Source organism: Rhinatrema bivittatum, chromosome 10, assembly GCF_901001135.1.
Source record: "Rhinatrema bivittatum chromosome 10, aRhiBiv1.1, whole genome shotgun sequence".
NCBI classification, from domain to species: Eukaryota; Metazoa; Chordata; class Amphibia; order Gymnophiona; family Rhinatrematidae; genus Rhinatrema; species Rhinatrema bivittatum.
Genome location: NC_042624.1, coordinates 99,193,409 through 99,220,496, shown reverse-complemented (window position 1 = coordinate 99,220,496; position 27,088 = coordinate 99,193,409). Strand labels below are relative to the sequence as shown.

Here is a 27,088-nt window from a genome sequence, read left to right as displayed (position 1 = left end):
TATGTCTCGGGAAATCTGTCTCTGTGTTCTGCCAGCTGATCCTTCCTACAGCTGAGAATAAAATACCCACTGCTGTTTGTTCTAACATTTCTATGCCTGGGTTTCTAATGCTGAAATCTTTCTTTATAGTCAGGTTATGCTGAAGACCCTAGAAGGAAGCAGTCTGGAATTATATAGTATTTAGAATAAATGGCTTAGCAAATTCTAGGCCAGTTTGTTCCATATTTTAGCAGCTAAGGTCATTGAATGTATTGTTTTAAAACAGCTGCGATGTTTTCTAAACGATCATCATGTTCTAGATAACTTCCAAAAACATCATACGGAGCTTCTGTTGAGATTAAGTCTCGATGTGCTCCATCATAGTTTTGATGGGGGGGGGGGGGGGGGGTGTCACAATTTTTTGCCTGTCTCATTAGATTTCTCCTCCGCATTTGATACTCTTGAGCACAAAATTATATGTTCTCGTTCAGCTCAAACTGGAATTGGTGGTGTGGTGTTGGATTGGATCTCTTATTATTTGACTGATAGGACACAACAGGTTAAATGCGGTTCCCTAATTACTTCTTGGGTCTCCCCTGAATACAGGAATACCACAAGGTTCTTCCCTATCGGCCATGCTGTTTAACATCTATCTCAAGCCTTTATGTAAATGGCTTTCTGAGTTATGTTTACACTACTATGTGTATATGCAGATGATATTCAATTCCTTTTTCCCTGTTCTGCTGACATATAGACAACTCTTGGTTTGCTTTGACATCAATTAAAAGCTGGCCATCTCACAACAGGCTTTCAGTAAATCTAAGCAAAAGTGAGAAAAGTTATCCCAGCAGGAAGAATTGACACTTTCCCCCAAAAATGTTCAATTTTTCAGGTCACTCACTGCCATTTGTCCGACAAGTTAGAAATGTAGGTGTTATCTTTGATTCTGATTTATCTTTCAGGGCCCATGTTACATTTTTGCTGCCAAAATCATTTTGGAAACCTAACATGTTTCATAGATTAAAGCCCTATTTAGATATGGCAGATTTTCAGATACTTAATATTCCCTTGTATTGATTACTGTAATTCTCTCATTTTGGTCTTCTTGCATAAACGAATTATCTGCATCGGCTACCTGTTGAATTTCATATATGGTATTATGATTCCTAATGCGATGAATTTCCTTCTTGTATCAATATGTTAGTAAAAATTCATCTCCCAGTTAGAAGTCTGAGATCAGAAGGACAATGTTTACTTGATGTCCCTAGTCTTAAAGTTATTCACCTCTCAGAATCAAGAGAGAATCTGTTTTTGGTGGCAAGTGCTTTATTGTGGAACCAACTTCTAATTATCCTATAGAACAGGTTTGTAGAAAAATGTTTAAAAAGCAGCTAAAGATGCATTTATTTAAACAGGCTTTTTGCTAAGCAAGAATGTGTAAAGACTGATTTCTACATATTGATTATGGCTCGTCTGTTTTCACCAACTATTATTTTATTGTTTTTTTTTATAGTAAATGATTTTAAGTTTTTGTTAAGTTTATTGATATGTTTTGATGCATTTTATCGATGTATTTGGTAAGCCACCGAGAACATAGTGTGGCCTATAAATATTTTAAATAAAATAAAGACATTTGTATATCCTGGTTAGCCTTCTTCTGAGTGCCTTAAGCATTCACATGAATATGTTTAATAGATTTGCTATTCAGACATCCCTGCACCCAGTTTTTAGCCTTTTAATAAAGACCACCACCGAATATGGATCTATTGCCTCCAGTAGAAGATAATTCCCATGGCTGACCATACTGGTAATTTTTCGAAATCCAGCTCCAATAAAGGAGCGGAATGGGAGGGAACTTCCCTATCCCCCTAACTCACCTTCCTCCCTTTCCCCTCTCCACCCTGATCCCTAAACCAACCCTACCTACCCTATTTTTTTTTTGTTTAAAAACTTACCTGCGCCTCCGAGCAGAAGTAAGTTGTGTGTGCCAGCCAGCTGCTGGCAAGTGCCCTCTCCGCCACGCCCCTTTTTAAATGCCCTGCATTTCCACATGTACCGGGAGATACACGCGTGGCTGGGCCGTTTTGAAAATGTGCTCAGCACGTGCGCAGTCCACCCACGCACGTATCTCCCGGGATTTCAACGCGCCAGGAATTTAAAATCCACCCCCCCGTTTATGAGGGGTTTAAAAAAAATTACAGGAAGTAAGATGCAAATGAAGGAGATATTTAAAATGTAAATGTTTTCATTATACAGCATTTAATAAACAACTCGTCCATTCTTTCTGTGATATGGTCACGTACAAATATTTCGTGAAAGAATGAAGTCCATAGGCAACTTTTCTTAATGCTTTTCTACATTTCTGGAATACACTAGCATATCACTAAGAAACAAAACTACCATCAGCGAGAAATGCCAAAGAAACATGTGGCTCACCAGATATGGGGATCTTGCCCTCTGAGGTTTAATACTTATTATTTTGACATTTGATTTCTTCATTTCATCCTCAAGGCTTAATGATATAAAATCTGTCTTATCTTTTGAAGCAGAATCAGAAGGATGTAAAGTTATCTTTGAACATTGTTGCTCGTTATGGTCAGAACTATCTTTTTTACAGCACACTTTTCTAAAAAAAAAAAAATATATATATATATATATATTTATTTATTTATTTATAGTTTATGAAGCTTATGCATAACATAAACCCACCATCTCTAACTTGTGGTTCTGAAGATGCAGTGTTTACTGTAGAACAGGGCTACACGCAAGGCGCTGTAATGCAATTTTTTCTCATTCAAGGGGGCTGATGAGTAATTTTCAAAAATATATTAATTAAAACAACTAAACACGTACACATTTTTGCATATTAAAATAGGGCTAGATTTTAAAAGGCTTACATGCGAAACCAGGTCTACGCACGTCGGGCCTATTTTAAAAAGGCCTGGCAACGCGCATAAAGCCCCGGGACGAATGTAAGTCCCGAGGCTTTACAAAAGGGGTGGTACGGGGGCGGTATGGGTCGGTCTAGGGGTGGGGCCAGAGGCCTCCGACAGAGTGGCCATTGCTGCTGTGTTGGAGGATCGCGTGCCGGCAGGCCGCCGGTGCGCGCAACTTGCGCCTGCCTGGAGGCAAGCGCAAAAGATAAAAAATAAATTTTGGGGGGGTTAGAGTTAGGGCTAGGGGGAGGAAAGGTTAGGAGAAGGGGTGGGAAGGTCAGGTTAGGGGGGAGGGAACAGGGGAAGGCAGCGCAGCTCAGCGCGCGCAAGGTGCACAATTGTGCACCTGTTTGCGTGCGCCGGTCCCTGATTTTTATAACTTGCGCGTGCAAGTTATAAAATCGGGTCTACATTTGCGCTCGCCAGGTAGCGTGCGCACATGTACACTACACACCCTCCTTTTAAAATCTACCCCATAATGTAGATTTTATTTCACATTATAAAAATAGTTTACTAACCTTGCTTGTCTATCTATATAATTTATATTTGTTGGGGGGGGCAGGGACAGAATTTAGGTGGGGTAAAGTGATCTCAAATATCAACACAAGGAGGGGCTCTCAGGGATGGGGAGAGAAGGAGGAGAGGTGGTGGGACCAGGTATGGGGAAAGATGAGCAGGGATGTAAAGAGTAGAAGTAGAGAGGGGCAGGGATGGGAAAAGAAGGGCAGTTGGAAGATAGGGAGGATTTGGGAAGAGGAAGGGGGATGGGAAGGTCCAGCATTTGTAGGATAGAATCTGAGATAAAGGGAGGAATAGGGAGGTGTCCAGACCCCTACTCTTGTCCTACTTGCCCTCACATCCTCTCTCTCTCTCTCTCTCCAACCTCTTTTTCATTCACCACCACCCTCAAACCTGCATGCCCTCTCTTTCGCACACACGTCCCCAGTCATTCCCCTCTCTCACACCTTCCAGCTTAATCCTATCCCTGCCCCTCAGACAGCCTGCCCCCCAGCTTCTCCCCCACCCTTAGTCAGTCCCTCATCCAGCAAGTTAGTCTGTCTATACCTGCCTCACCTCACCCCCTCGCTCAGCTGCCAGAGCAGTCAATTACTTCCTTTAGCACCAGCTCTTGACCTGCATGATGCTTTAATTCCTTTGAAAACAAGGTAGGTGTTCGGGCACCAGGGGACTCACACCCTCTCCAGAATTGTATGGTGCTGGAAACAATCAGTCGTTCCAGCAGTGGTGGTGGTAGGAGCAAGTGACGAATCAGTCTTCAGCCTCAGTTCAGCAGTGTGGCCGGTGGACTGCATGAGAATCGGAGATGGGCTATGTGATGGCTCAAGTGCTATATGTTGGACAGCCCTGCTCTAGATAATATCACACTTAGAGGCCCCTTCTATAAAGCAGCATTTTTGCTTTGCTTGCTCATTTAAGTATAAGAGAAAGTTATTTGTGGACAAGGCTGCATTGATGGCCAAGACGACTATTTTGTACATCTGGGTTGGGGATAAGATACCGGAAGTAGGTCACTGGAAACTTAAACTCTTAATCTTCGAATTTCTAACTGCCAGAGTAATGTCTGAAACTCAAGTAGAGGTTTTCCTACAAATTTGGCAAGACTATATAGATTCGCTTTCCCCTCTAATGAGAAATACTATTCTTAATTTATAATAGATGCTATATACTTTGATTTTGCATTTATGTATAAGTCGGAGATCCCTCAAATCAATAAGATTTGGAGCCATACAATTTGGGAAGATCTAGGATTGTGAATGTAATACCAAGATTAATTATTTAGCATAAAGGAAATAGGAGGGCAATGTTCAGTGATAGGCTTTATGCATTTGAATGTGAGGTGACTTTCAGCAGTACACTACTAATCATCACCCGAGGGGGGTGGGATGTAAGCAACATAGAGCCCCTGTCTCTAATGGTTTATTCTTTTCTGTATTTACATATGTCTGTACAGGCCCTTGGAGGGGTCCTTATGTTCATGCTTATGGTTACTCAGTGTATGTTGTATTTGGTCTCTTTGATGTAAAATCAATAAATATGTTTGAAACAAAAATCCTTATATCCCGCATCTTCCAATGCCAATTTTTCAGGGCAGGTTACAAACAATCATAATGCATTTATGACTAGACACATAAGATTATTTATATTTATAGATGACTGGAATGTGGAAGATGACTGGGAGCTGGGAGAACCCTAGGCAGAAGACCTGGGCAAAACGAAAGTAAGATTCATTGGTCCTGCGCTCAGAGGATCTGGTGGCAAATTGGATAACCTAATACTGGAAATATTACAGAGGGCAGAGGAGAGAGAGGTAAAAAAGAAAAGAGCAGTCTGGGGCGAGGACATTAAAAAAAAAATGGTCAAGATCTGAACCATGGGGAAAGCTGAGCAGAGAGAGAGAGAGAAGTGGCGCACCATAGTTACTGACTTTCTTATTGAAGATGGCACTTCATGGTGATGGTGATGCAAATCTCCTGGGCCTTTTATCAGGCATAGGACATAGCAGGAAATTGTTTAAATTTAATCTCAGACAATGAAGATTCTAGGAGGCAGGTCCAATATCCCAGCTCTTTTACAAGACGGAGGCTCGGTTATTCTCCTCTCCTCGTCCCCATCTCCCCCCCCCCCCTCCTCCAGCAAAATATCCTGGAGCCATCATAAATCAGAACAAGGTTCTGGCTTTTAATATTGTTGACTTTATTTAGAAATGTTAAAGTCTAGCATTATTCAGTTATATTATTGACTGCGTTGAAACTAAAAGTATATTGAAGATTTTTCTTAACAATTACCTTGAGTTTAGGTTAGCTGAGTGTAACTGATCAGATCTATCAGCCTGGCTTTTTTTGTCTCTCTGCACTTGATTAGCAATCAGTTTGCCAACCTCACTGTAAATCCTGTGCAGATCTGCTTCATCTCCTGGTGAAAAAAAGAGAAACAGTAGCTTTGATAATATTTTTACGCAAAAGCATGTCAACTAGTTCTAGATAAGCTTTAAAGCAAATAACGTGCGTTCCAAAGCATAACAAGTGGGGAGATTTATTCTGTCTCGATATAATCCAACATTTCAGTTTGCACAGGAACTTTTCTCAAGGTTATGGGTCTTTTTCTTTATATCTAATTATTAGTTTTAGTTTACCGGGACTTTTCAACTATGAGCTCCCATCTATGGAATTACTTGTAAGTTTTGGTGCCATGGCACTTTTTATCCTTTCTCACATATTACAGAATGATGCGTAATATCACAGGTTTTTTTGTTTGAGATTTTTTGGGCTGGCAGTCTCTTCCTGTTTCTTTGGGCTTCCAGCTCGGTCAGAAATGGCCTCTATAAGGCTGTAGCAGCCTATTTTTATATCCCGCCCCCCCCCTTGTCAACTCAGTTACCTCAGTTGACAGTCTTTGGCCAGTGGCTATAAATCCACCAGCACTCTCTGGAATCCGGCTAATGTGGACCCTGCTATATAGCCCCTGGGTGTCTCTATTGTGTGATGGCAGAGACTCCTTCCCTCCCACCAGGGGCTATGACCGCTGCCGTAACATCCCCAGCTGAGCCAAGGAGCAGAGTCCAGGCCAGGATCCAAATCCAGATCTTCCACACGGCAGCGTGTAGCACTGTCCACCGAGCCAGCCCATATATGCACACTTTCAACATAGTTAAACAGTGGGTACCAATAATAATTATGTACTATATTTATTTAAAAACAGAGACTGGATTTAATTGGGAGAAAATGTCATTACAAATACAAATAACTGTATAACTTTTATACAAAACTGACACTTAAGATAGCAATCATTCTTCTTGATAATTTTATCTTTTTTGAGTCCTTAGAATATGTTTGACTTCTCATCTTCCCATAATATCACCTGAATATTTTAAGTATCATTTAAAAAGAGGACTTAGTTCATATTTCAGTAGTCCATACCAGTTAAAATCGTGCTTTCCTGTGGACTATGGGCAACTGTCAGTGAATACCAGTGGGAGATGTCTGCGTGTTCAAGAACAGATCCTATCGGTGTTTTCCACTCATTCTGGCATAAAATGTCCAGCTTCGGGATACCTTCAACCTATACAATGAAAAATACTGGAACACAAGCCCCATGCAAGAGAGATTTGCAGTTTGTATTTTGGCATTATTACTCTCCAACTATTTTTATTTTACTAAAAATCAAATAATGTATTTAAGATTTTATAAAAGTGTATAATAAATTATCATGAAGAATGGCATAAGTTCCAATAGAAATCAACTTTATGCAGCTGCAAAATGATGAAGAGTTTTCATTTTTTACTTTATTTTAAACTAAACAAAAAAGGGTCTTGGAGATTCGTGGAAAGGGTTGGAGATATATATCGTATATTTCTCGGTGGGAGGGAGAAAGCATGATCAATTCAAGAATGCATAGGGCAAGCACAGAAGGTCCTTTCCAGTGGAGAAGCAGGCGTGAAATCAGAAACCACACAGTGTCTGCAGTATTGTAATAAAAAAGGAAACTTGGCAAACTGGATGGGTCTTGCAGCTATGCTGGTGTGCGCACACATTTCATACCTAATAAATATGAACCTTCAAGTTCATTTTAGAGGCAAAGTACAACCTTTTACTATTATACCATGCAGTCGTTCCCCACTAAAATAATAGATTAATATTTTTCCACTAGCAGATCACAATGGTCACCTTTTGAGGTATTGTTCTATCTTGATATTACTTTTCTTCTATAATCTTTCAAGGTCCCTTGCTATGCTCTTCTCGGTCTTTCATTGGAAAGCCATCAGACATAGCTTCCAGTATTTCTCCCATTACCTTTCGTTTACAAACCACCCTTGTCCCCTTTCCCCCATCAAGGTATAGATACTAGAATTTCTGGCTGGCCGCCGCCATCTTTAAAGATGGCGCCGGCCAGTCAGTGTTCCTACCATGTGACAGGGGCCGGCCAATGGCACGGATACCCTGTCACATGGTAAGGGCAAAGGGCCATCAGCGCCATCTTTATGAGTGGCAGCCGACGGCCCGAGAATGGTAGATCGCTCCCGGGACCACCACTGGACCACCAGGTAATTTTAAAATGTTTTGGGGGGATCGGGAGGGTGGGGGAAGCTAAGGGGCCATTTTTAAAGGGTCGGATGGGGTTGGGTTTTTTTATCGGGCCATCGGCGCCATTTTTGAGTGGCAGCCAAAATGGCGCCGATGGCCCGAGAGCGGGAGATCGGTCCCCGCGCCCCCACTGGACCACCAGGTACTCGTAAAACGTTTTGGGGGGGTTCAGGAGGGTGGGGGAAGGTAAGGGATTAGTTTTATAGGGTCAGGGTGGGTTTAGGGGTTGTTTTGGTGTGCCGGTTTTCCTGCCCTCCCCCCAAATAACTCCCGTTAGTGGACACTAATGGGAGTAACGATTTTTCACGATAAATCGGGAAAATTTCTATTGTATTGCACACTCTAACGATTTTTGACGATTTAAAAAATATCGGACGATTTTTTTAAATCGTCAAAAAACGATTCATATCCCTAGTGCACAATTTTTTAACTTGTTGCTAGAGTGTGAAAGGTTTGAGCTCTGTCCTCCGGGAGGAATGCTTTCCTGAGATGGTGTTTATGCTTGCTCCTATGAACTGAAGAGTTTGTGTCGGTTGAAGGTTGGATTTCTCAAAGTTTATTACGAATCCTAGACCTTTTAAACAATTTATCGTGTGCATCAAGTGTGTCTAAAGAGTAGTCTCCTATGATGATACCAGAAGCCACTTGTCCAGATAAGGGAACAGTTGAATTCCCTTCTTTTTCAGGTGGCCCACCACTACTGCTAAGCATTTTGTGAAAATTCTCGGAGCGGACAAGAGTCCAGGGGGGAGAACTTTGTAATAGTAATGTCGCATATTGACATGGAAGCACAGGTAGCACCATGAAGAACAGTGTATTGGTATGTGGGAGTAAGCATCTTTGAAATCCAGTGAGCACATCTAATCATTGGGTTATAGGAAAGGCAGAATGGACTTGAGGAATGTCATCTTGAACGTCTTCCTCCAAATAAACGTGTTGAGGGCCTGCAAATCCAAAATTGGGTGGAGTCTCCCTGTTTTCTTTGGAATAAGGAAGTATTGGGAGTAGAACCACCTTGCTGCATCGGTGTGGAAGCACCTCTTGGATTGCCTGTTGTTGAAGTAGAGAGCCCACTTCTCTTTGCAACAGTTGCGCTTGCATGTGGTCTCGCGCTGAGGGAACCAGGTGGGGAGAGCCGGATTTGCTTTGAAGTTTAGCCTATATCCCTCACGGATGATGCTTAATACCCAACGGTCCGGTGTGATTACTTCCCAAGAGTCCTAAAATTTGGACAGTCTGCCCCCACTGATAACAGTAGCAGCATCCAGGCCCCCCTCAAAACCCTGTTGTAGTTTTGGGTTGTTGCCCTGTTGTCTCTGTTGAAGTTGGCCTTTTGGTCTATTCCTGGATTGTGACTATTGCGGCTGCTGGTATGCCAGTGGATGGTAGGGTGTGTATGGCCTGAAGTGGCACCTTTGGTAATAGGACTTCTTGTAAGTTGGATAATACTTCCTGGTTGAGGACTGTTGTTCTGCTGGGGAAGCTAGAGACAAGACTGTTCTTTAAGCTGGAATACGGTTTCCCATAGCTTGTCCCCAAACAGGTTGTCTCCCTTACACAGCAGATCTGCCAACTTCTCGTGGACATCCTCATGTATGGCACTAGCTCACAGCCAGGCTGTTCTCCAGGCCGCTGTGTACAACGCCAATATACAGGCTGATGTTTCGAATGCCTCATACACTGTTCGAAGGAGGTGGTGCAAGCCCTCTTCCAGATCCGTGAAGACATATCTGAATAGACTCTTCCCACTGAATAATTGTCATCTGAGAGTGGTTCACCAGCTGAAAAACCAAGCTCCTCCAGCAAGAACCCAACATGAGGATCCAGTTTTTTCTTGTGGGAAGCCTGCTTTTGGGAAGGCCTGTGTTTACGAACCATCTCTTACTTCAGTGGGTTTGACTCATGGCTGGTGTGTGTTGTGTGCGTCATAGATTAACGCTTTGCTTTGTGTTCCTGCATCGTCATCTTTTTGGGGAGCACCTGCGTCAATATGAGTGGCACTTGAGAGCTGCGCTTCAATGCATTGCGTGCAATCTGCAACGCATCTTTGTGTTGTGCATCGTGTACGCCCTTCTTTGCAAGGGCTGAGTCATCCTTGAGTTGTGTGTCGTGCTTACTTTGCTTCGACGCCTTCACCGGCCCATAGGGTTCAGATTCTGCTAATGGCTGGCATCACTTCTCGGTGTGGATTTTACCAACACATCCCCCGAAGCCTGATGTTTATTTGAGGTGTGGGGGAGCTTGAGCGCTGTGGAAGCATGTCCCACTTGATTCTGTCTTTTTTTGCTGCCAGGTGGGTCCAGAGAGGAGGCTCTCCTTACCTGCTCCACTAGATGCGTCTTTGGCCCCTGGGATGAGTGAGAAGAAAGGCATTCCCACACCGGGGCATATGAACCTGCCTCTTCCTCTCTCAATCTGGCGATCTTCTGAGCTCGTTATTCTGGGCTGTGGGCGACATCCTACCTCAGTCCCTGCAGGTGGACTGGTTGTTCTCTGGGCCAAGGCAGATGTAGCAGTAGTTATGTCCATCTGTGATGGACATAACTACTTCCGCATTGGCAGTATTTGAACCCTGGAGGCCTGAGCACCATGGTAGCACTTAAAAGTGCTGTTTTGGGGATTCAACTGAGTGAAAAAAAAATAAAAACGAAATCCGCATGCAGCTAGCAGCATGGAAAAAAAAACAACTGAGGAGAAATGATGATCGCGCGGGAAGAACTGCGCAGGCGCACAGAGTCAAAGCTCTGTAATCTTTGAGAGAAGCTCCACCCAGGGCCACCCGGAGAACGTCCCAGACAGCATGGCTAATTCAACCTGTTTATCAACAGGAAAAATGTAAATACTCTATAAAGAACCGCATGCCCAAGCAAAGAAGTAGAACCCAGATTGGGTATCAACTATTTATGAAGACTCTTTTCAGATGGAAATAAAAAAAATTATAAAAACAATGCTTTAATTGTAAAACTTATGCCCGGTTGTATGTATGACAGGAATAGAGACACTAGAGTACAGAAGAAAGATCCCTATGCACTGCCTTGTATGAAATAAAGCTTCAACAGGAAGTGCTTTTAGTAGATGCTTAACAGGTATAAACTTGTCTGTCTCTTGTTAAAGTAGGTGCTGTTTACCGATTTCTAAAAGCCTTTGCTCAGAGTGTTCTTTTGAGCACACCTACATGAGCATACAGAGAAGACATCTTTTGTAGCTGAATGCTCTTCTAAATAAGGCAAAGTGTAACTGAGTCAAATGATGAAGATTCATAATCATGCATACAAACATTGGAAAGCTTCTTAGATAAATGTATGGTCTTTTCAAAAAGGAATTTTTCTTATTCTGTGCTTGTGGAAAAATGTCTTTACTTATATTAGAAAAGAGTGAGATGTACTCCCTCTCACTGAAAGGCATTGGCGTCAAGGAATTTTGAGGCAGGAGGAATAATGTAAAAACCAATATATCAAGGCAAAAGAGGGAGTCTCCGACTTAAATAAAGTACCTGAAAAGCAGAATATAAAATAAATAAATCTAAGCAAATTCATTTGTGCTCCTAATTAGAAAAGACTGGTGACGGTTGTAGAGAAAACTTGAAAATGTTGATAATTAAAGTGCCATGTTAACTGATGTTGCCTACCTCAGTTATCCACTTTGCTCTTCTGAACATTGATTTTCCATAACCTGCAGATTTTGATTTGGACTTTAATGTTACATTAGAGATACCTTCTTTTAAAGTTTTACTTTCTGCCACAAAGGGGAAAAAAAAGTAGAACAAAAATCATAATATCAGCATTCCTCTACGAGAGAATGGCAAGCTTTTAAAAGAACAAAACTGAATAGGAACAATGACACCAAAAAGACTGTACTGTGAACTAGGTGTATATTTCAGTTATTGGAAAAAGTACTTTACCTTTCTGATAATTTGGTTTGATTTTCAGATGTTCTGGAACACTGAATGGCCTCACATGGCGATTATGTCCGATACTCCTCCTTGCTGTTGCCGGTGGCTCTAATGTAGAGCTGGGAATTATAAGATTAAAAAAATACACAGTGTTGCTCTCGTCTTATAAAGTCTTTGTAATCAGCATCTGGTTGAAAAGTATTTGAAAAGTTTCTGCAATAAGTAAATAGAATAGCATGATTTGGTGTATAGAGCTTTAGCTGTCACTCTTTCATACAGTTACAATGGCTAATGTCCCACAGTGATTAGATAAGGGGAACTCAAATGAAACAGGTGAAAGATATCAGTCATGCCAACGCTTAAGATAAGTTGGAGGTGTTCCGGGGCAGGGTTAAGTTACCCAGTTATTCTGATATGACAGCCCGTGGGCTGAATTTGACCCGCGGGGGAAGGATTTATCTTTCACTTGCAGTGCTGGCAGCAGAAAGGCTGGCGAGGTTTCCCGGGCCCCGCCAGCGAGGGAAAAGCCAGCCAGACTGACCTAAATTAGGAGAGCCGCTGCCGGAGAGGCCAGATAGAGGGAGGGCAATGAGTGAGAGAGGGGGAAAAGGAGAGGGGTGGGCGAGAGAAGGGACCACGGAACATACACACATGCACCCCTATACCTCAGGGGAGCAGATGAAGGAAGGGGTGCACTTCAAGGGGATGTTGGAGGGTTGCCATCTTCCAAGAAATCTAGAAATATTATTACCGACACTCTTACTATCTTTCACACCACTAGCAGATAGTCCCCCTCTCTTTCCCAGCATTTCATATTATCAAAATGATCAGATACGTCCCACCCTTCTCAGCAGTCTCTGAAGGGGATCCCCCCGCCTCTACCCTGCCTTATTGGTGATTTGAAATGCCTTATGAGACCCTTCCTTGAAAAGTTTAGGGACCCCTGGTTTAGACTCTTCATATTCTATCTCTCTCTTCCTAGAGTTATTATGTCTGATCTTCAGTGTTTCTTTGTTATCCCCATATTCTCTTCCATAAACGTAGGCCACATACTGCAAGCCAACTGACCTATCTGCGGCTCTCTCACTGTACCTGCTGCATGCATACCAAGAAGATATCAGATGTCATTATGAAAGCAGTGCATAGCTCAGTAACCCCTGCTCCCACCAGTTAGTGTAAGTACCAGTTTAGAAACATTCTCAGATTGATCTAGTCCCAGGTACAGGAGTCTGAGTTTAGGAAATGTGTCTAGGTTTCTTACTGGAAGATTGGGCATTTAAATGTCAGATGAAATGTAATATGGATAAGCGCAAAGTGATGCACATGGGGAAAAGTAACCTACACTGTCATTACAAGATGTTAGATTCCATATTAGGAAAACCGCCCAGGTAAAGGACCTGGGTGTCATAGCGGGACAGTACTTTCAAATCCTAGATTCAGTGTGCAGCAGTGGTCAAAAAAGCAAATAGAATGTTGAAATTATTAGGAAAGGAATGCAGAGTAAAACGGAAAATGTCATAATGCCTCTGTATCACTCCAAAGTGAGGCCTTCCCTAGCATAGTATGTGCAGCTCTGGCTGCCGCATCTCAAAAAAAGATATAGTTGCATTGCTAAAAGTACCGAGAAGGGTGACCAAAATAATAAAGGGGATGGAACGGCTCCCCTACTAAGAAAGGCTAAAGAGGTTGGGGCTGTTCAGCTTGGAGAAGAGACGGCTGAGGGATAAGACAGATAAAATCATGAGTGTGTTAGAATTCAGCCACCTTCCCAGTCTCCTCGGCGGCAGATAATCACCGTGCGGCAGGGAGCAGCCATTGGACACTCTGTTACAAGCGATACTAGGACCCAGCGAAGAGACGCTTAGGGCGTGCGTACACATCGGTGCACACGATTCGGTGTATGTTGGTGGGGGAGTCGGGTACACTCCCCGATGATGATGTCACACGCTGAAGACTACTTAGTCTGCCTGGAGTTGAATTTGTTGCTCAGTAAGAAGGTCTCATGGTTCCTACCCAAGTCCTCCAGCCGTCTTCAGCTTTGTTTCAGTCTTCTGTTCTGCTTTAGACTCAGCCTTATCGCAAGCCATAAGCCTTGCCTCAAACCGTCAGTTTTGTCCTTATCTGGCTTCAACCGTAGTCTGGTCTTTGTGTAGACGTTTGGACTCAGTCATAGTCTGGCCCGTGCCAAGACTCGCTCACCTGCCATTGGAGTGGGTCTCAGGACTCTACCTACAAGGCTGCGACATGGCAAAAGAGGCTCACACATACACAGTTCCTTACAGAGTGGAAGAGAATGGGTAAATGTAATTTGATTACTTACTTTTTCAAAAAATATAAAGACTAAGGGACACTCCATGAAGTTAATAAGTAACACATTCAAAACAAATTGGAAAATTTTCTCTCTCACTCAACATACAATCAAGCTCTGGAATTCATTACCGAAGCACGTGATTAAGGCAATTAGAGCAGATGGGTTTAAAAAACGTTTGGACAAATTCCTGGAAGAGAAGTCCATAAGCAATTATTAACCAAGTAGTCTTGGGGAATAGCCACTATTTATCACTGTGCAATAATAGCATGGGATCTTGCCAGGTATATTTGACCTGGATTGGCTACTGATGGAAACAGGATGGAAACAGGGCTCGATGGATCCTAGGTCTGATCCAGTATGGTAAATTATATTCTTATGTAGGCTGGACATATTCATGAAAGTATACTGCTTGACCATTAGAATACAACTAGGATTAGGTACCTACTGGAGTCCATACATAGCAAGACATACCACTCATCTATTTCCTTTCATTCAAATTCTGTGACACATTAACAACATAAGATATGCCATGCTGGGTCAGACCAAGTTTCATCAAGCCCAGCATCCTGTCTCCGACAATGGCTAGTCCAGTTCACAAGTACCTGGCAAAGTCCAAAAAGTAAATCTATTGTTATTCACTCCCAGGGATAGAAATAGCTTTATTTAGTCCTCATGACTGTTGTGTCCGTCGCTGTCCGACATCTCTGCTCCGCCCACCTTACCTCGTTGGCGACTCCCTTTGGGGTTGATGGAAGGCTAGCTGATGCGGTGTCTCTTGGCCGTCCTCCTCCGGCATTCCCGGACCGGCTCGACGCTACAAGCCGCCATATTGACCAGATGCCTAAGGGTGCGTGCGCGCGCGGCCCGACTGATGTACCGGCGTTGGTGCGAACCTCAGGGGCATCCCCCTGAGATGACATCATCAGCTCCAGATATTTAAGGTCTCAGTTTTCGCTAACAAGACAAGTTAGCAAGGGTTTGCTTCCTCCAGGTCACTGCGGATAGGTTTCGCTCTCCGCAAACCTAGCTACTCTGCCTCCTCGGACTTCACTAGAGGTACCCGCTCCTCAGGGGCCTCACTCTCTCTTTTTCATTTCAGATCGCAGTCCGGAACCGGTACTCGCTCCTCGAGGGCCCACGTCCCGGACCAGCTCCTGAATATCACTTCTGCTAAGAAGTCATCGCTGCTTACTAGATTAGTGAGTTTCCAACTATCTCTCAGAGCTTTCCCTGGGACCAGGTACTCGCTCCTCGAGGGCCTACTGCATTCCAACTCCTGGGCTGCCTCAAGAGACTATGGTGTGAGTATTCATCAAGGACTTGTTCCTGAACTCTGCATGTCTTGCCTACTCACTTTCTTAGTTCTCTACAGCTCAGCCACCTTGGGATCGCTGTTCCAATACCTGAGGGACTCCAGCCCAGCCGGGTGCTTCCAGCTCACTACTGCCACCTTTGGTGGTTTAATATACTGCTTACTAAGAAGTCTTTGTTGCTTATAACATCAGTGAGTTTCCATCTATCTCTCAGAGCTTTCCCTGGAACCAGGTACTCGCTCCTCGAGGGCCTAATGCATACCAACTCCTGGGCTGCCTCAAGAGACTATGGTGTGAGTGTTACCATCAAGGACGTGTTCCTGAACTCTGCATGTCTTGCCTACTCACTTTCTTAGTTTCTCTACAGCTCAGCCATCTTGGGATCGCTGTTCCAGTAACTGAGAGACTACAGCCCAGCTGGGCACTTCCAGCTCACTACTGCCACCTCTGGTGGTTTAATATAGTGTCTAATAAACGAACTAGTGTGTGTCTGTCTCCTACACTAAGCCTGACCAGTGGCCCCTCTCGGGATTTTCCCCGAGGGTGTGGTCACCTGCCACTGGTCCAAGGATCCACCCACAACTATTCTAAATAATAACAGATTGCTATATCCAGCAACTCCGTTAATAACAGATTGCTATCTCTCAGCTTTAACAACAGAGCTCTAATAACAGATTGCTAATTCCCAGCTTTAACAATAGAGCTTTACTAACAGATTGCTAACTCCCAGCTCCTTGCAACAGATTACTAACAATGACTAATATTATGTTATGGACTTTTCCTCCAGGTACTTATCCAAACGTCTTTTAAATACCACAATGCTAGTCACTTTGACCATATCTTATGGCAACAGTTTCCACAGTTTGATTGTGCATGCAGTGAAAAAAATACTTTCTACTTTTTATTTTATGTCTTTACTGTAAAAGTTTTATGAATAATGCTTATTTGTGAATTGTATTTGTTTATGACTATGGATGTTTATTTGTAAAACACCTTTATAGTTTTACTGGTTATGTGTTATAAAAGTTTTATAAATAAATACTTAAATAAATCTACTGGGTGTTAGTTCCATGGTGTGTCCCCTTGTTTTAGTATCATTTGAAAGGGTATATAACCCTTCGCTCCAACCCACTCATGATTTTATAAACTTCTATCATGTCCCCTCTCAGCCATCTCTTTTCCAAGCTAAAGAGCCCTAATCTGTGTATCCTCTCTTCATAGTGCAAAAATTCCATCCCCTTTATCATTTTTGTTGCCCTTCTCTATACTTTATCTATTTATTTATTTATTTATTCATTCCTTCTTGATTCATATTTCGAGTTCTGCTTGACCGTGATAATGGCTCGAAACATTTTAAATACTTTAAAACGCGTGCATGTGTTCCCACATACACTGGAATTTTAAATCATTTGCGCAAATAAGTTCCCTCTTATTTAAATTTAATTTTAAGAGGTGATACGAGCAAAGAATAATCAAGTATCTTCCATAGGAATTTGTCAGCTTTAACACATGCAGCTAAGCAGATTTTAAAACATACACGCATGAAGGAAATAGCCAGTTTGATCCGTCAGTCCACCAGATGGCTCAGTCTTTCTCTAGGTCATTCAGACCCCTCTGGTTCTTCAGCCTGCACTCCCCCCAGTTTGACCCAGACCCCTCATCCAGTTGTTTTAGACCTAAACGAGTTTTCCTCAGACTTGTACCTCATCAAGAACAGAAGTAAATAAGCAAGGGTAAGAGCCCAATGTGCACTGTGAGCATGGAATTTAAAATCTGAATTTACGTGCGTGAATGTTGGGTCCTGCCCCAGAATGTCCCTGACACACCCTAACTCCGCCCCTTTTTTCTGCACACTGATTTGCTTATGGACGCACGTATACGCATGTAATTGGGCTGTTTTAAAATACAGGTTGCTCGCACTTGGCCAGATACTCGCGCATATGGGCCTTTTAATGCGAGCAACTCTTAAAATTCATAAGTACGTAATTGCTATTTTACTGCACGTATTTGGTAAATTAAAATACACAACCAATCATAAAAGCTTCAAAATTCAGTCACCTTGTTTGTTTGTGAATGAGATTTTCCTTGTCTTCTTTGGTCTCTGAAGTTGAACTGAGCAGAGAAATATTTGTTCTCGAAGTACTGAGTGGATCACACTCTGATTCAAAGTTAAATGTAAGCGGGACACTCACAGAATGCATCATTTTTATGTTTTCTAGATATCTGCTCTGCAGAGGAAGCACAATTGTACTTAAACTTTAGAAAATAAATCTACTTTTGTTCTCAACACTGAGTAAATCTCTAGTTGAAGGTTTCACTCATATCAGCAAATAAAGATTGGAATAATTGCAAATACAGGAAAAATAAAGAGTAAAAAAACACAAAGAGCAGGGTCAAGCAAACTTTGCCCGGTGTGCTTTGATGTAAGTTGGAACCCTAACAACCAACATAGGAGAAATGAAAGAACAGAAATGTGAGAAAGGCTGGAGCAAATGGTTCACTTATTTGCATGCAATACCTTTACCCACACTTAGTTCTAGGTGCTGCATGCTAGAGAGTCTCATCAGTCTGATAGTAAAGGCCGTTCCTCTGAATTCTACAAGCATGCAGTCTTCTTTCAGAAGGGTTTACCCAAATGCTATTCCACGTCACTGGTTTCTTATTTTTAGTTTCACACCCACTGTTCTTGTCTACTCAGACTCTAGGCATGAGGCTTCTGTGTTTTCTGAAAACAGCTGTGCTTGCAAGCTTTTCAAATTCAGAACAGTTTGTGAGACCTAAAAGTATGGCATTGATGAAGATACATTTTTTGGAATTGTGAGATATCTTTCAGGTATTGTGCAGGTGAGACAGACAGATCTAAGTATGGATGTCCTCCAGTCGAATAGGGCTATAAGAGTTAATCAAAGGCTCAAGGGTATGAATAGCTCACAAGATGGAAAGGGAATCCTAGAGCAAGAGGTCATAATATAGAGAGAAGTAGGGCATTGTAAGGAAGTATTTCTTCACAGAAGTGAAGACGCTTGGAAAGGTGTCCAGGTGGAGGTAGTGGGGGCAAAACAGCACCAAAATTCAGGGAGGCATCAATTAATCATAGAAGATCCTTAATAGTGGGTAAGGTAGGTCATCAAGCAGGGTCTGCAGTACGTAATGGGCAGATTTAGAATGGCCTGGAGGTCTTCAACTGCTATCACTTTCTATGTTTCTAAATATCTACCTCCGTTACCCACATTTCATCGTTAGAATTAGTGGCAACCAGATAGTTGCTCTTGACGCCATTGGAATCCCTTTTACTTGGCAAAATAATTAAGTAGAGTTACAGCAGAGATACAGTTTTTAAAGCATTTTATTGTTATAGTATATGTATGTTATATGTAGCATACATGTAACATACATATATAGCCTAGTGGTTAGAGCAGTGGACTATGAACCAGGAGACCAAGGTTCAAGTCCCGCTGTCACTCCTTGTGACCTTGGGCAAGTCACTTTACCCTCCATTGCCTCAGGTACAAAACTTAGATTGTAAGCCCTCTGAGGATAGGGAAATACCTACAGTACCTGAATGTAAACCGGTCTGATATCTCAGATCAAATGTCAGTATATATAAAAAAAAATAAATGAATGTATTGCTCTGATCTGCATTTGACAAACAAATAAATAAATAATACAAGCTGCTTAGCAGTTTTGATACCCTGAGTTGTCAAAGCATCCAGATATTATTTTAGAGTGAGCGAAGAGACCATATAAGCCAAATTAAAACCTTTGTTTAAAATTTTTCCTAACGTTTTTAAGCCCGAGGCACATCTACATTGTCAAAACTGTTGTGTGGCAAATCAGCCTCCAGGGAGCAGACAATGCACACATGGAGAGGCCTCATCTGGCCAAGAGAAGAGCCAGGGAAGCACTGAAAGCCCCACCGGATTCTCTTCCAAATTTTAAAACAAAGGGAGAAAGGGGGGTGGAGACACACGAACCCATGACAATGGACCAGCTTCCTCTACACAAGTGCAGCAGGAGGAAGAAGTTAGCATGGTGGAGGCCGGCTCAGTTACCCTCGGCTGCTGCTTGAGGCTGCCAGACCTGCTCCCAACACTCAGAGTGGGTCAGAACCAGTGCTCAGTGCATGCTCACCCCGCCTCACACAGCCTGGGGATATAAGACAGAGGCTGGAAGGACTCAAAGGAGGAAGAGCTCAGGAAGAGTAAGATGAGGAGGAGCTGCATGAAATGTGTACACTGCACAAAGCCGACTCAGCTTTCTGTAAGCCTGCATAAGTGGCCATTAAATTACCACACTCTGAGGCTCATGCTATAGCTACAGGAGGCATATATGATTATGTATGTTCTCAGAAAGGAGCTCTTATGAGTTAAAGGTCAGGCCATTTGCAGATTGTATTGTACTAAGCCACAAGACCTGCAATGCACTTTGATGTGTGCTGGGACTCATTTAAACATATATGCTAGACATGACACATGGCTCAAGAGCTAAGACAGATTTCAGACCTGTGAAGGAGTATACAGGAAACTCCCTCAACCCATCTTAAGGGACCGGCCACAACTAGCCAGCCCTGTCCTCCTTAAGGATCAGCTCCGCAAGGGATTCTGGGTGAAGGGAGGCTTCCCTCACCATACTATAAGGAGTCAGAAGCCAGAAAGGTTAGACAAGCCCCGGGAAGCAGGCAAGAAGCCAGCGTATGTGAAGACCAGTTAGATTTGAGTTTGTTTATACCCAGCGCTGCAAGGTGAGCAGTTTCATTCTGTTTTGTTTTGAACTGTAAATACATTTGCACCTAAGGAAACAGGGCAGAGTCTGCCTCTTTATTCCTCTTGGCTGTTTCCCAAGCCACGACTGGCCATGTTACCACAAGCCCCAAAAAAGAGAGATGTGTAAGGCCCCGATGAGCAGTTATTGCCTCCTGCCAGCAGAGAGACTCGGGGGGGCCCCTCAGATTATTTATTGAGTCCTGCCAGCTCTATGGCCCATACTTCCTGCTGGTGACATCTTGTTCTTGTTTGGATACTCTAGGTCTATGGCCCATACTTTCTGCCGGTGACATCTTTTTCCTGTTTGGATACTCTGGTTAGTCCTCCCAGCTCTTTGGCCCATACTTCCTGCTGGTGACATCTTGTTCCTGTTTGGTTAGACCTCCCAGCTCTGTGGCCCATACTTTTTGCTGGTGACCATCTTGTTCTTGTTTGGATACTCTGGTTAGTCCTCCCAGCTCTGTGGCCCATACTTCTGCTAGTAGCCATCTTGTTCCAAGCTCACAGTCAGAGCTTTGTCCTACATTTTGTGTTCCTGTTTTATCCTAGCTTCTTTGGTGTATCTGGTTCTCCTGCAGTGGTCTTGCCCTGCTTCAGTGGGCACCTTCATGTCTCCAGGTTTGGGTTCTTTATTGCCTTAGTGTGTGCTTTGTTTTTCCTGTCCAAGTCCTGCTAGCCGCCAGCTCCTGGAGCCTCAATGCAAGCAGATGCGCCCATCTCTTCTTTTGTTACAACCTACCAGACTTACCCTGTCTGTGCACTGCCTGCTTTTGGCTTTGTGGGTCACACCTCCGGATGACTACAGTATCAGAAAGGTTAATATTTGATCCATCCACTACAGCTAAACTGCTTATCTGTATCTCAAGTGGTGTGTTCTTTTGGTTCCTTGTCCTTCATGAACTGTTCTTCTACTTGTTTTTCTGATTACCACAAGAAATAAGAGTTATGTGTATTTTTAAATTGGTGACCCAGAATAAATTGAAGAGAGTGATCTTTATTCAGGTTTTGGTGCATTTGTCTGCCATTCCTCTCTGTTCACTGCTGGTTCATTGTAAAATGTTATCCATATTTTTAACCTTCAAATACTTTTCTTTGCCAGATAGGCTTTGTTTCAACTTACGAACACTCAGGTCTTCATTTCAAGGAACCCTATGTTAGTGACAATTTATGGGTGTCAACAAAGTGTAATTACTTTAAGCCTTATTTCCTCTTGTGAGTAATGGATGTCAAGGCTGAAGACAGCCACTGGGAGACCCTTGTTTAATTATTTTACAAAAAAAAAAGAGAAATGTGAAGCACAGCTGGTGGGAGCTCCTTGATAAGAAGCACATTACTAATTGGAAAGGACTGCGCTCCGAAAAGCAGCACTGGGAGAAATTTGTTCTTTTCACCCCAATTACAATATTTAACTCAGCATGGAAAACTGCAATTGTGGCTAGTAACAATAAATAAATTAACCAGATTGAAAGGTGGAGTACTGTGCAATTTATTAATCATGAGTGTAACTAAACATACATTATAAAGTATATTTGGAAAATCTGTCTCAGAAGAAAAGTGGGCCTAGCACTGATCCTGCTGGTCACCTTCCTTTCACCAGAATGGACCCAAATGAGCACCACTCTCTGAGTCCTGCTGCTTAACCAGTTTCTCAACCTAATTTATACATTTTTGCTCTGAGTCCTAAAGTGTCTAGTTTGCTTACCAATCTTCAAAAAGCTTTCCTAAAAACCAGACTGGCCAGATCTATTGCCACTCTGATCTTCTATTATGGTAACCTCATGTAACCCCTGGGCAGGATGAATCCTTTAATTTGCACCCAGAGGAAAATTAAGAAACGGACCCTTTCTGCACACCAATCTTTCAGTGTCTCTCAGTCTCTCCTTCACCCCACCAGGTAGCTTTAAATTCTGAGTCCCAGGATTCCAGTTGTGGGGATGAACAATAGTTCTTATTCCTTGCTTGTTTGCAATCACAGCCCTTCTCCTTCCTTTGTTCCAGCACTAATAATTAACAGTCTGTGCATCCAATAAATACACAACGAGAAGAATGGTGATTTCCAACTTCTTTACTGATAGTTGATTAGATGACTGAATGCTATTTACACTTCGTTTTGATTCTTAATTCAAGTAAATAAATAATAAGACAGCAGGGAGATATAATAAACTTGTGACGCCACTTCTTCATCAAAGTCTCTCCTTCTGGTGGAAGCTCTGTATCTACATTGAATTCCTTTTGTTCTCCAATTCCTTCAACTCCAGTCTTCCTTTAGATTGAGAAGAGATCAGTCCTTCTTACTTCACCACTGAAGGTGGTGAGAATATATAGTCCCAAAGTTTTATCAGAACTTAGTCCCAGGTATAATCCTCTTTAATTACTTTGACTCCTTAGGGAGCACCTGGTGGGCACCTACTTCCCTATTAGATAATATTTCACACAGCAGCAACAAAGTTCTTGTTACCTTTCCTTGGGATCCTCTAGTTTTCCTTCCCCTAGTGCAGTTTGCTGGAATCCCTTCCTTTTAGATGAATTTCTCCACACGTCTCTTTCAGGACGAAAGACCTCCGACTCTCTCTCAATGGTTTGGATTACTGACTCCCGGGTACCAAAGGCCATCAGCTCCAAGTGGAACAAAAATATTACCCGAACCCAAAAAAAAAAGGGGGGGGGGGGGAATCAAGCAAGAAACAGGAAGGGTGGAATAAAACTTCCTTGCCTCCAAATCAGAGGAGATAGTGCAAAAACACAGTTAATTCAAAAATCTAATTCCTCTGCATCAGGAGATGAGATATAAGCCTGTCATGATCTAACCTCACCCAAGAGACGCCCCAATCCACTGCGAAAGCGTACCAAGGCTCTCAAAAATGTAGAGTCAAAAGCAAGCTTAAAGGGCTGGATCAACAAGTCAACGTTGGCTGACTCCTGAATGGGAAAACGTCCTTACTTCTTGCCCATAAATTCGGAAAGAATGGGAGTCAAAGAGCTCCTGCTTCAGCAAAATCCAGACTAAAAATACACGAGGATAGATGGTGCATTGGCAGGATAAACAGCTAGGCGACACGTGAAGGAGCAAAACCCAAAACTCTCTCTCACTTTATTTAGCCCGGGATAAAGTTATTTCACAAACTGGAAGCACCCCAGTTAAAAGCTTAAGTAAAACAGCTACATGGTTATCTCATCGTACTGTGCTAGCCCACTGACCACAGCACGCATACAGTTAAATTCTCAGGTTTATTTTATATGACATAAGAAAAGTCACATTTTGATTTGCAACCTTTTACTAACCTTTGCATGCTTAGCCAGTATCTTCTGTGAATACTTGTCTAAAACATCAAATCCCACCAACAGTCTCTGTGCCATTTCAGGGCTCGTCCTATTTTAAATTGAAAACAAATATTTATTGTAAAGATTTTGCAGACAGGGAAACTTTGTCCTAATGGGTTATGATGTCTGGGATTTTTCCCCTATATTTTTTAACATCCCCCACCTAACCCCAGCCATTGCAGCAATAGCCAGGGGGCACAGACCACGGGTCTCTCCAGAGCCCGCTACCCATGCACCCGGAGTACAGCCAGCAGGTGTCACTACTGAGCAACGGCTGATGCTCCCTCCGCTTCCCCCTTTCGCCATCAGGAACTGTCAAGGCTGCCTCCATAGCATCCGCATCTCCGGCTGACCTACAGAATAGAAGGCCTGACCTAGGGTCCCTCTCCATGGCAGTGCACAGCAGTTACCACTGGGCCACCGGGCCAGCCAGAAATTGTTTTCATACAAAGATGCACATATTCATTATTGTTAATTGATCATACTTTTAACGGAATATTCTATTGCTTAGTGATTGTGTTTCAGTGTTAGTAAACAGGACTTTCTGTTGTCAGAGGAACAAAATAATATTTCATATCATTGTATTTGTCATTTACACAGAAGCAAGGTCACTATAAATGTGATTGATTTGTAAATCACATTATCCAACAATGGAGGAGAGATTAGTGTATCTACAACACAGTAGGGAACAGCACATTTTATGATTGATTTTATTTTTATAATTGAACAGACTTCCCATAAATAGTCATGAAATGCAAAAGATTTTCTGCCAGCAGGCCCTCCCCTCCATAAGGTCTCGGATTTTAATTTTTCAAAGTACAATCTTTCCGCATTTTCCTGAAAGGAAGCTGGGGTGCCATCCGCACTGACAGAAGTCACTGTTTAAGATGCAGTCTTCTGCTAGCCTGCCCGTGCCTGTTCCCAGTTAACCGATTTAAAACAAAACATACTCAGTTACTGCACAGAGAAAGAGAATCAGAAATGCAAGGTGTGTTCGTTCTGTAGCTGATCTTATTAGGAAACATCATTATTAAATACGCCCGCTTTACGGTTTGATGGGATCCGCTATAGAAAAACAAGTCTGAGCTTCATAGTCCATTTTTTTGTCTCTCCCAGGCCAGTAAGCAAATGCGTACCAAGCCAGGGGTAGCAGAATGCCTTTTGGGTTGGGGGGACGACACCAAGTCAATCAAGATTGCCCCTACTACCCCTAACTAATCAAGCTAGATATTTCACTTGCATGCAGCTCCATCACTGCTCTCTACATTAATGGTGGGGGTGGAAGGGGAATAGAACAAGGAGCTAAGAGTAACAGATAAGAATGAGAGAAAAAATGTGTGAGGCTTGCTGGGCAGACTGGATGGGCCATTCGGTCTTCTTCTGCCGTCATTTCTATGTTTCTATGTTTCTATGTTTCTAAGATTCTTCCCCTCTCCACGCACTTCCTCTATCTCCCTGCCCCTTCCGGTACACCCACTCTCTCTTCCTTTCTTCATCTCACACCCCTCCCCCCCACGAGCTTCTTTGCAAGCCGATCAGTGGCAGGAGGACAGCAGTGATGCCCTGGACCAGGTCCTCCTCCTCTGCCACCGGGTCTGACTGCTGCTTTGAACCATGCGGCTGCACAGAGTCCCCTGCGGGTCGCTGCAGAAGTGGGGAGCGCATGGCGGATGCGGCACTTTTCTCCTCCTCCTGCTGCTGCCTGCCTGACCCGGCCCTGGATCTTCCGCAGCCGTTCTGCGGGAAGGGCCAGATTTCGGTTGGGCCACGGCCTTTCCGGCCCACCCCATTCTGACACCTGTTTTGCACAACAGGAACAAACTTACACCAGAAACCCTAGGCAGATTCCTGAAAATAACAGCATAACTGTTTCTTGGCCCTGCTTGCTTCCTTGCTCTCCTCATTTTTTCCTAATATGTCTTACTTATGCTTAATTTATGCTCGGAAGCTGTCTCAAAATGGCTGCATGACCAAAAGCTTAAACTCAGTGCAGGAAATCGGAGGCTTTGTGGTTTAGCCGGAGGGATAGGCCACTCTTAATACAGTCTCTTGTGCCAGGTAACAGTAATCGGCTTACAGGATACAGGAGTTACTGGCCTTGGGGCAAAACTGGAGTCCAAGTTGTTTATGACTGCAAGTATCCTCAGTTTTACAAACCTCATTCTGAATTCAACAACTTTGTTCCTGCTTAGGAGCGATTTGGCTATAATAATACATTGCTGCTGTCAAATATAGAAAATCAGTTGGATGACATCAGTAAAAATACAGCATTTAATACCATATCTGCAGATGGCCTTCGCCAGAGAAGCCAAGTAGACATTAGAAAGAACTGGCAATAATATCGAGCCCTGTTTTGCTCTGCCAGGGCCGGCTTTTAACGAGTGGGCACCCATAGGCAATGGGGGAGGGATCCCTCAATCAATCCCTCTCCCCCCACCCCTCCACCCCCACCTCAGAGGTGCTTCTGCTGTCCTCTAGATGAGCCCCACCCAACAACAGCATCATCTGGAAAGGAAATTCAGCAAGACACCTGCCATCTCTCCTATGCTCAGAGACCTTGCAACTTCCTGCCCCTCATTTCAGTTTCCATGGTACCAGGAAGCCTGTGCAGGAGGAAGGGTGGGGCACCACCGCAGAGCCTCTGAGCACTGCATTTCCTTTCCCGACGTTGCTGCCGCTGGCAGGCCAGTGGATTGGCTGCAGGCCTGGATCGACCGTAAAGCAGTGGCAATTGCGTGCCAGTGCCTAGGGACATTTGGCTGTTGCCTCCATTAACTATGCTTAAATCCAGGCCTGCATTCCAAACTTATTTTATGGGCTTATAATTTTTTCTGCCCTGGTAAGAGCCTGCATTCTCCCTGTCAAAAATGTAGTAAACCAGTAAAAGAATATTTCCTCCAAACCCAATCTCCAGATGCTTTAAAAGCACTCCTTGATCAAAAGGGGCAGACAACTCAAATAGAACTAAAAGTGAGTCACTTCTCCTGTCCTCCTACTTCATGTCTGAAGATTGTCAGCAAAGCAGTACTCCCTTAATTTACTATAGTATACACTGGCTGTGATTATGGTATGTTTCCTGATGTTGTGATATTTATTGATTTGTAATTGTTATGTTTTATAGATTTTAATTTATGTTCTGACATTTTAAGCTGCCTGGAGTCTGACCAGGATAGGCAAATTAGAAATCTAATTAAATAAATCTTAATAGTGCAGAGAAGGGTGACCAAAATGATAAAGGGCATGGAACGGCTCCCCTAAGAGGAAAGACTAACGAGATTAGAGTTGTTCAGTTTGGAGAAGAGCCGATTAAGGAGGGATATGAAAGAGGTCTACAAAATCATGAAAGGACTTGAACTGGTTAATGTAAATCAGTTATTTACTCTCAGATAACAGAAGGAATGGGGGCACCCCATGAAGTTGGCAAGTAGCTCATTTAAAACAAATTGAAGAAAATTATTTTTCACTGGGCGC

At 43.0% G+C, this 27,088-nt stretch overlaps 1 protein-coding gene across 7 annotated transcripts in view; it reads right to left on the bottom strand.

Annotated features, from left to right (window-relative positions):
- Positions 1–27,088, bottom strand: part of C10H1orf141 (chromosome 10 C1orf141 homolog) — a 42,504-nt gene that overhangs the window by 13,297 nt on the left and 2,119 nt on the right. For 4 of the 7 annotated variants that reach the window (XR_003858872.1, XM_029617519.1, XM_029617514.1 and 1 more), the window contains 7 exons: positions 23,579–23,666; positions 17,592–17,761; positions 11,919–12,028; positions 11,646–11,752; positions 6,854–6,995; positions 5,723–5,849; positions 2,416–2,605 (listed from right to left, as the gene is read on the bottom strand). Coding sequence is in view for 6 of the 7 variants with exons in the window: in XM_029617519.1 (XP_029473379.1) it covers positions 2,416–2,605; positions 5,723–5,849; positions 6,854–6,995; positions 11,646–11,752; positions 11,919–12,028; positions 17,592–17,761; positions 23,579–23,653 (921 nt within the window). In the remaining variant the exon portion in view is untranslated. The remainder of the gene's footprint in view (positions 1–2,415; positions 2,606–5,722; positions 5,850–6,853; positions 6,996–11,645; positions 11,753–11,918; positions 12,029–17,591; positions 17,762–23,578; positions 23,667–27,088) is intronic. The other 3 variants (XM_029617516.1, XM_029617517.1, XM_029617518.1) reach the window with 2 other exon arrangements.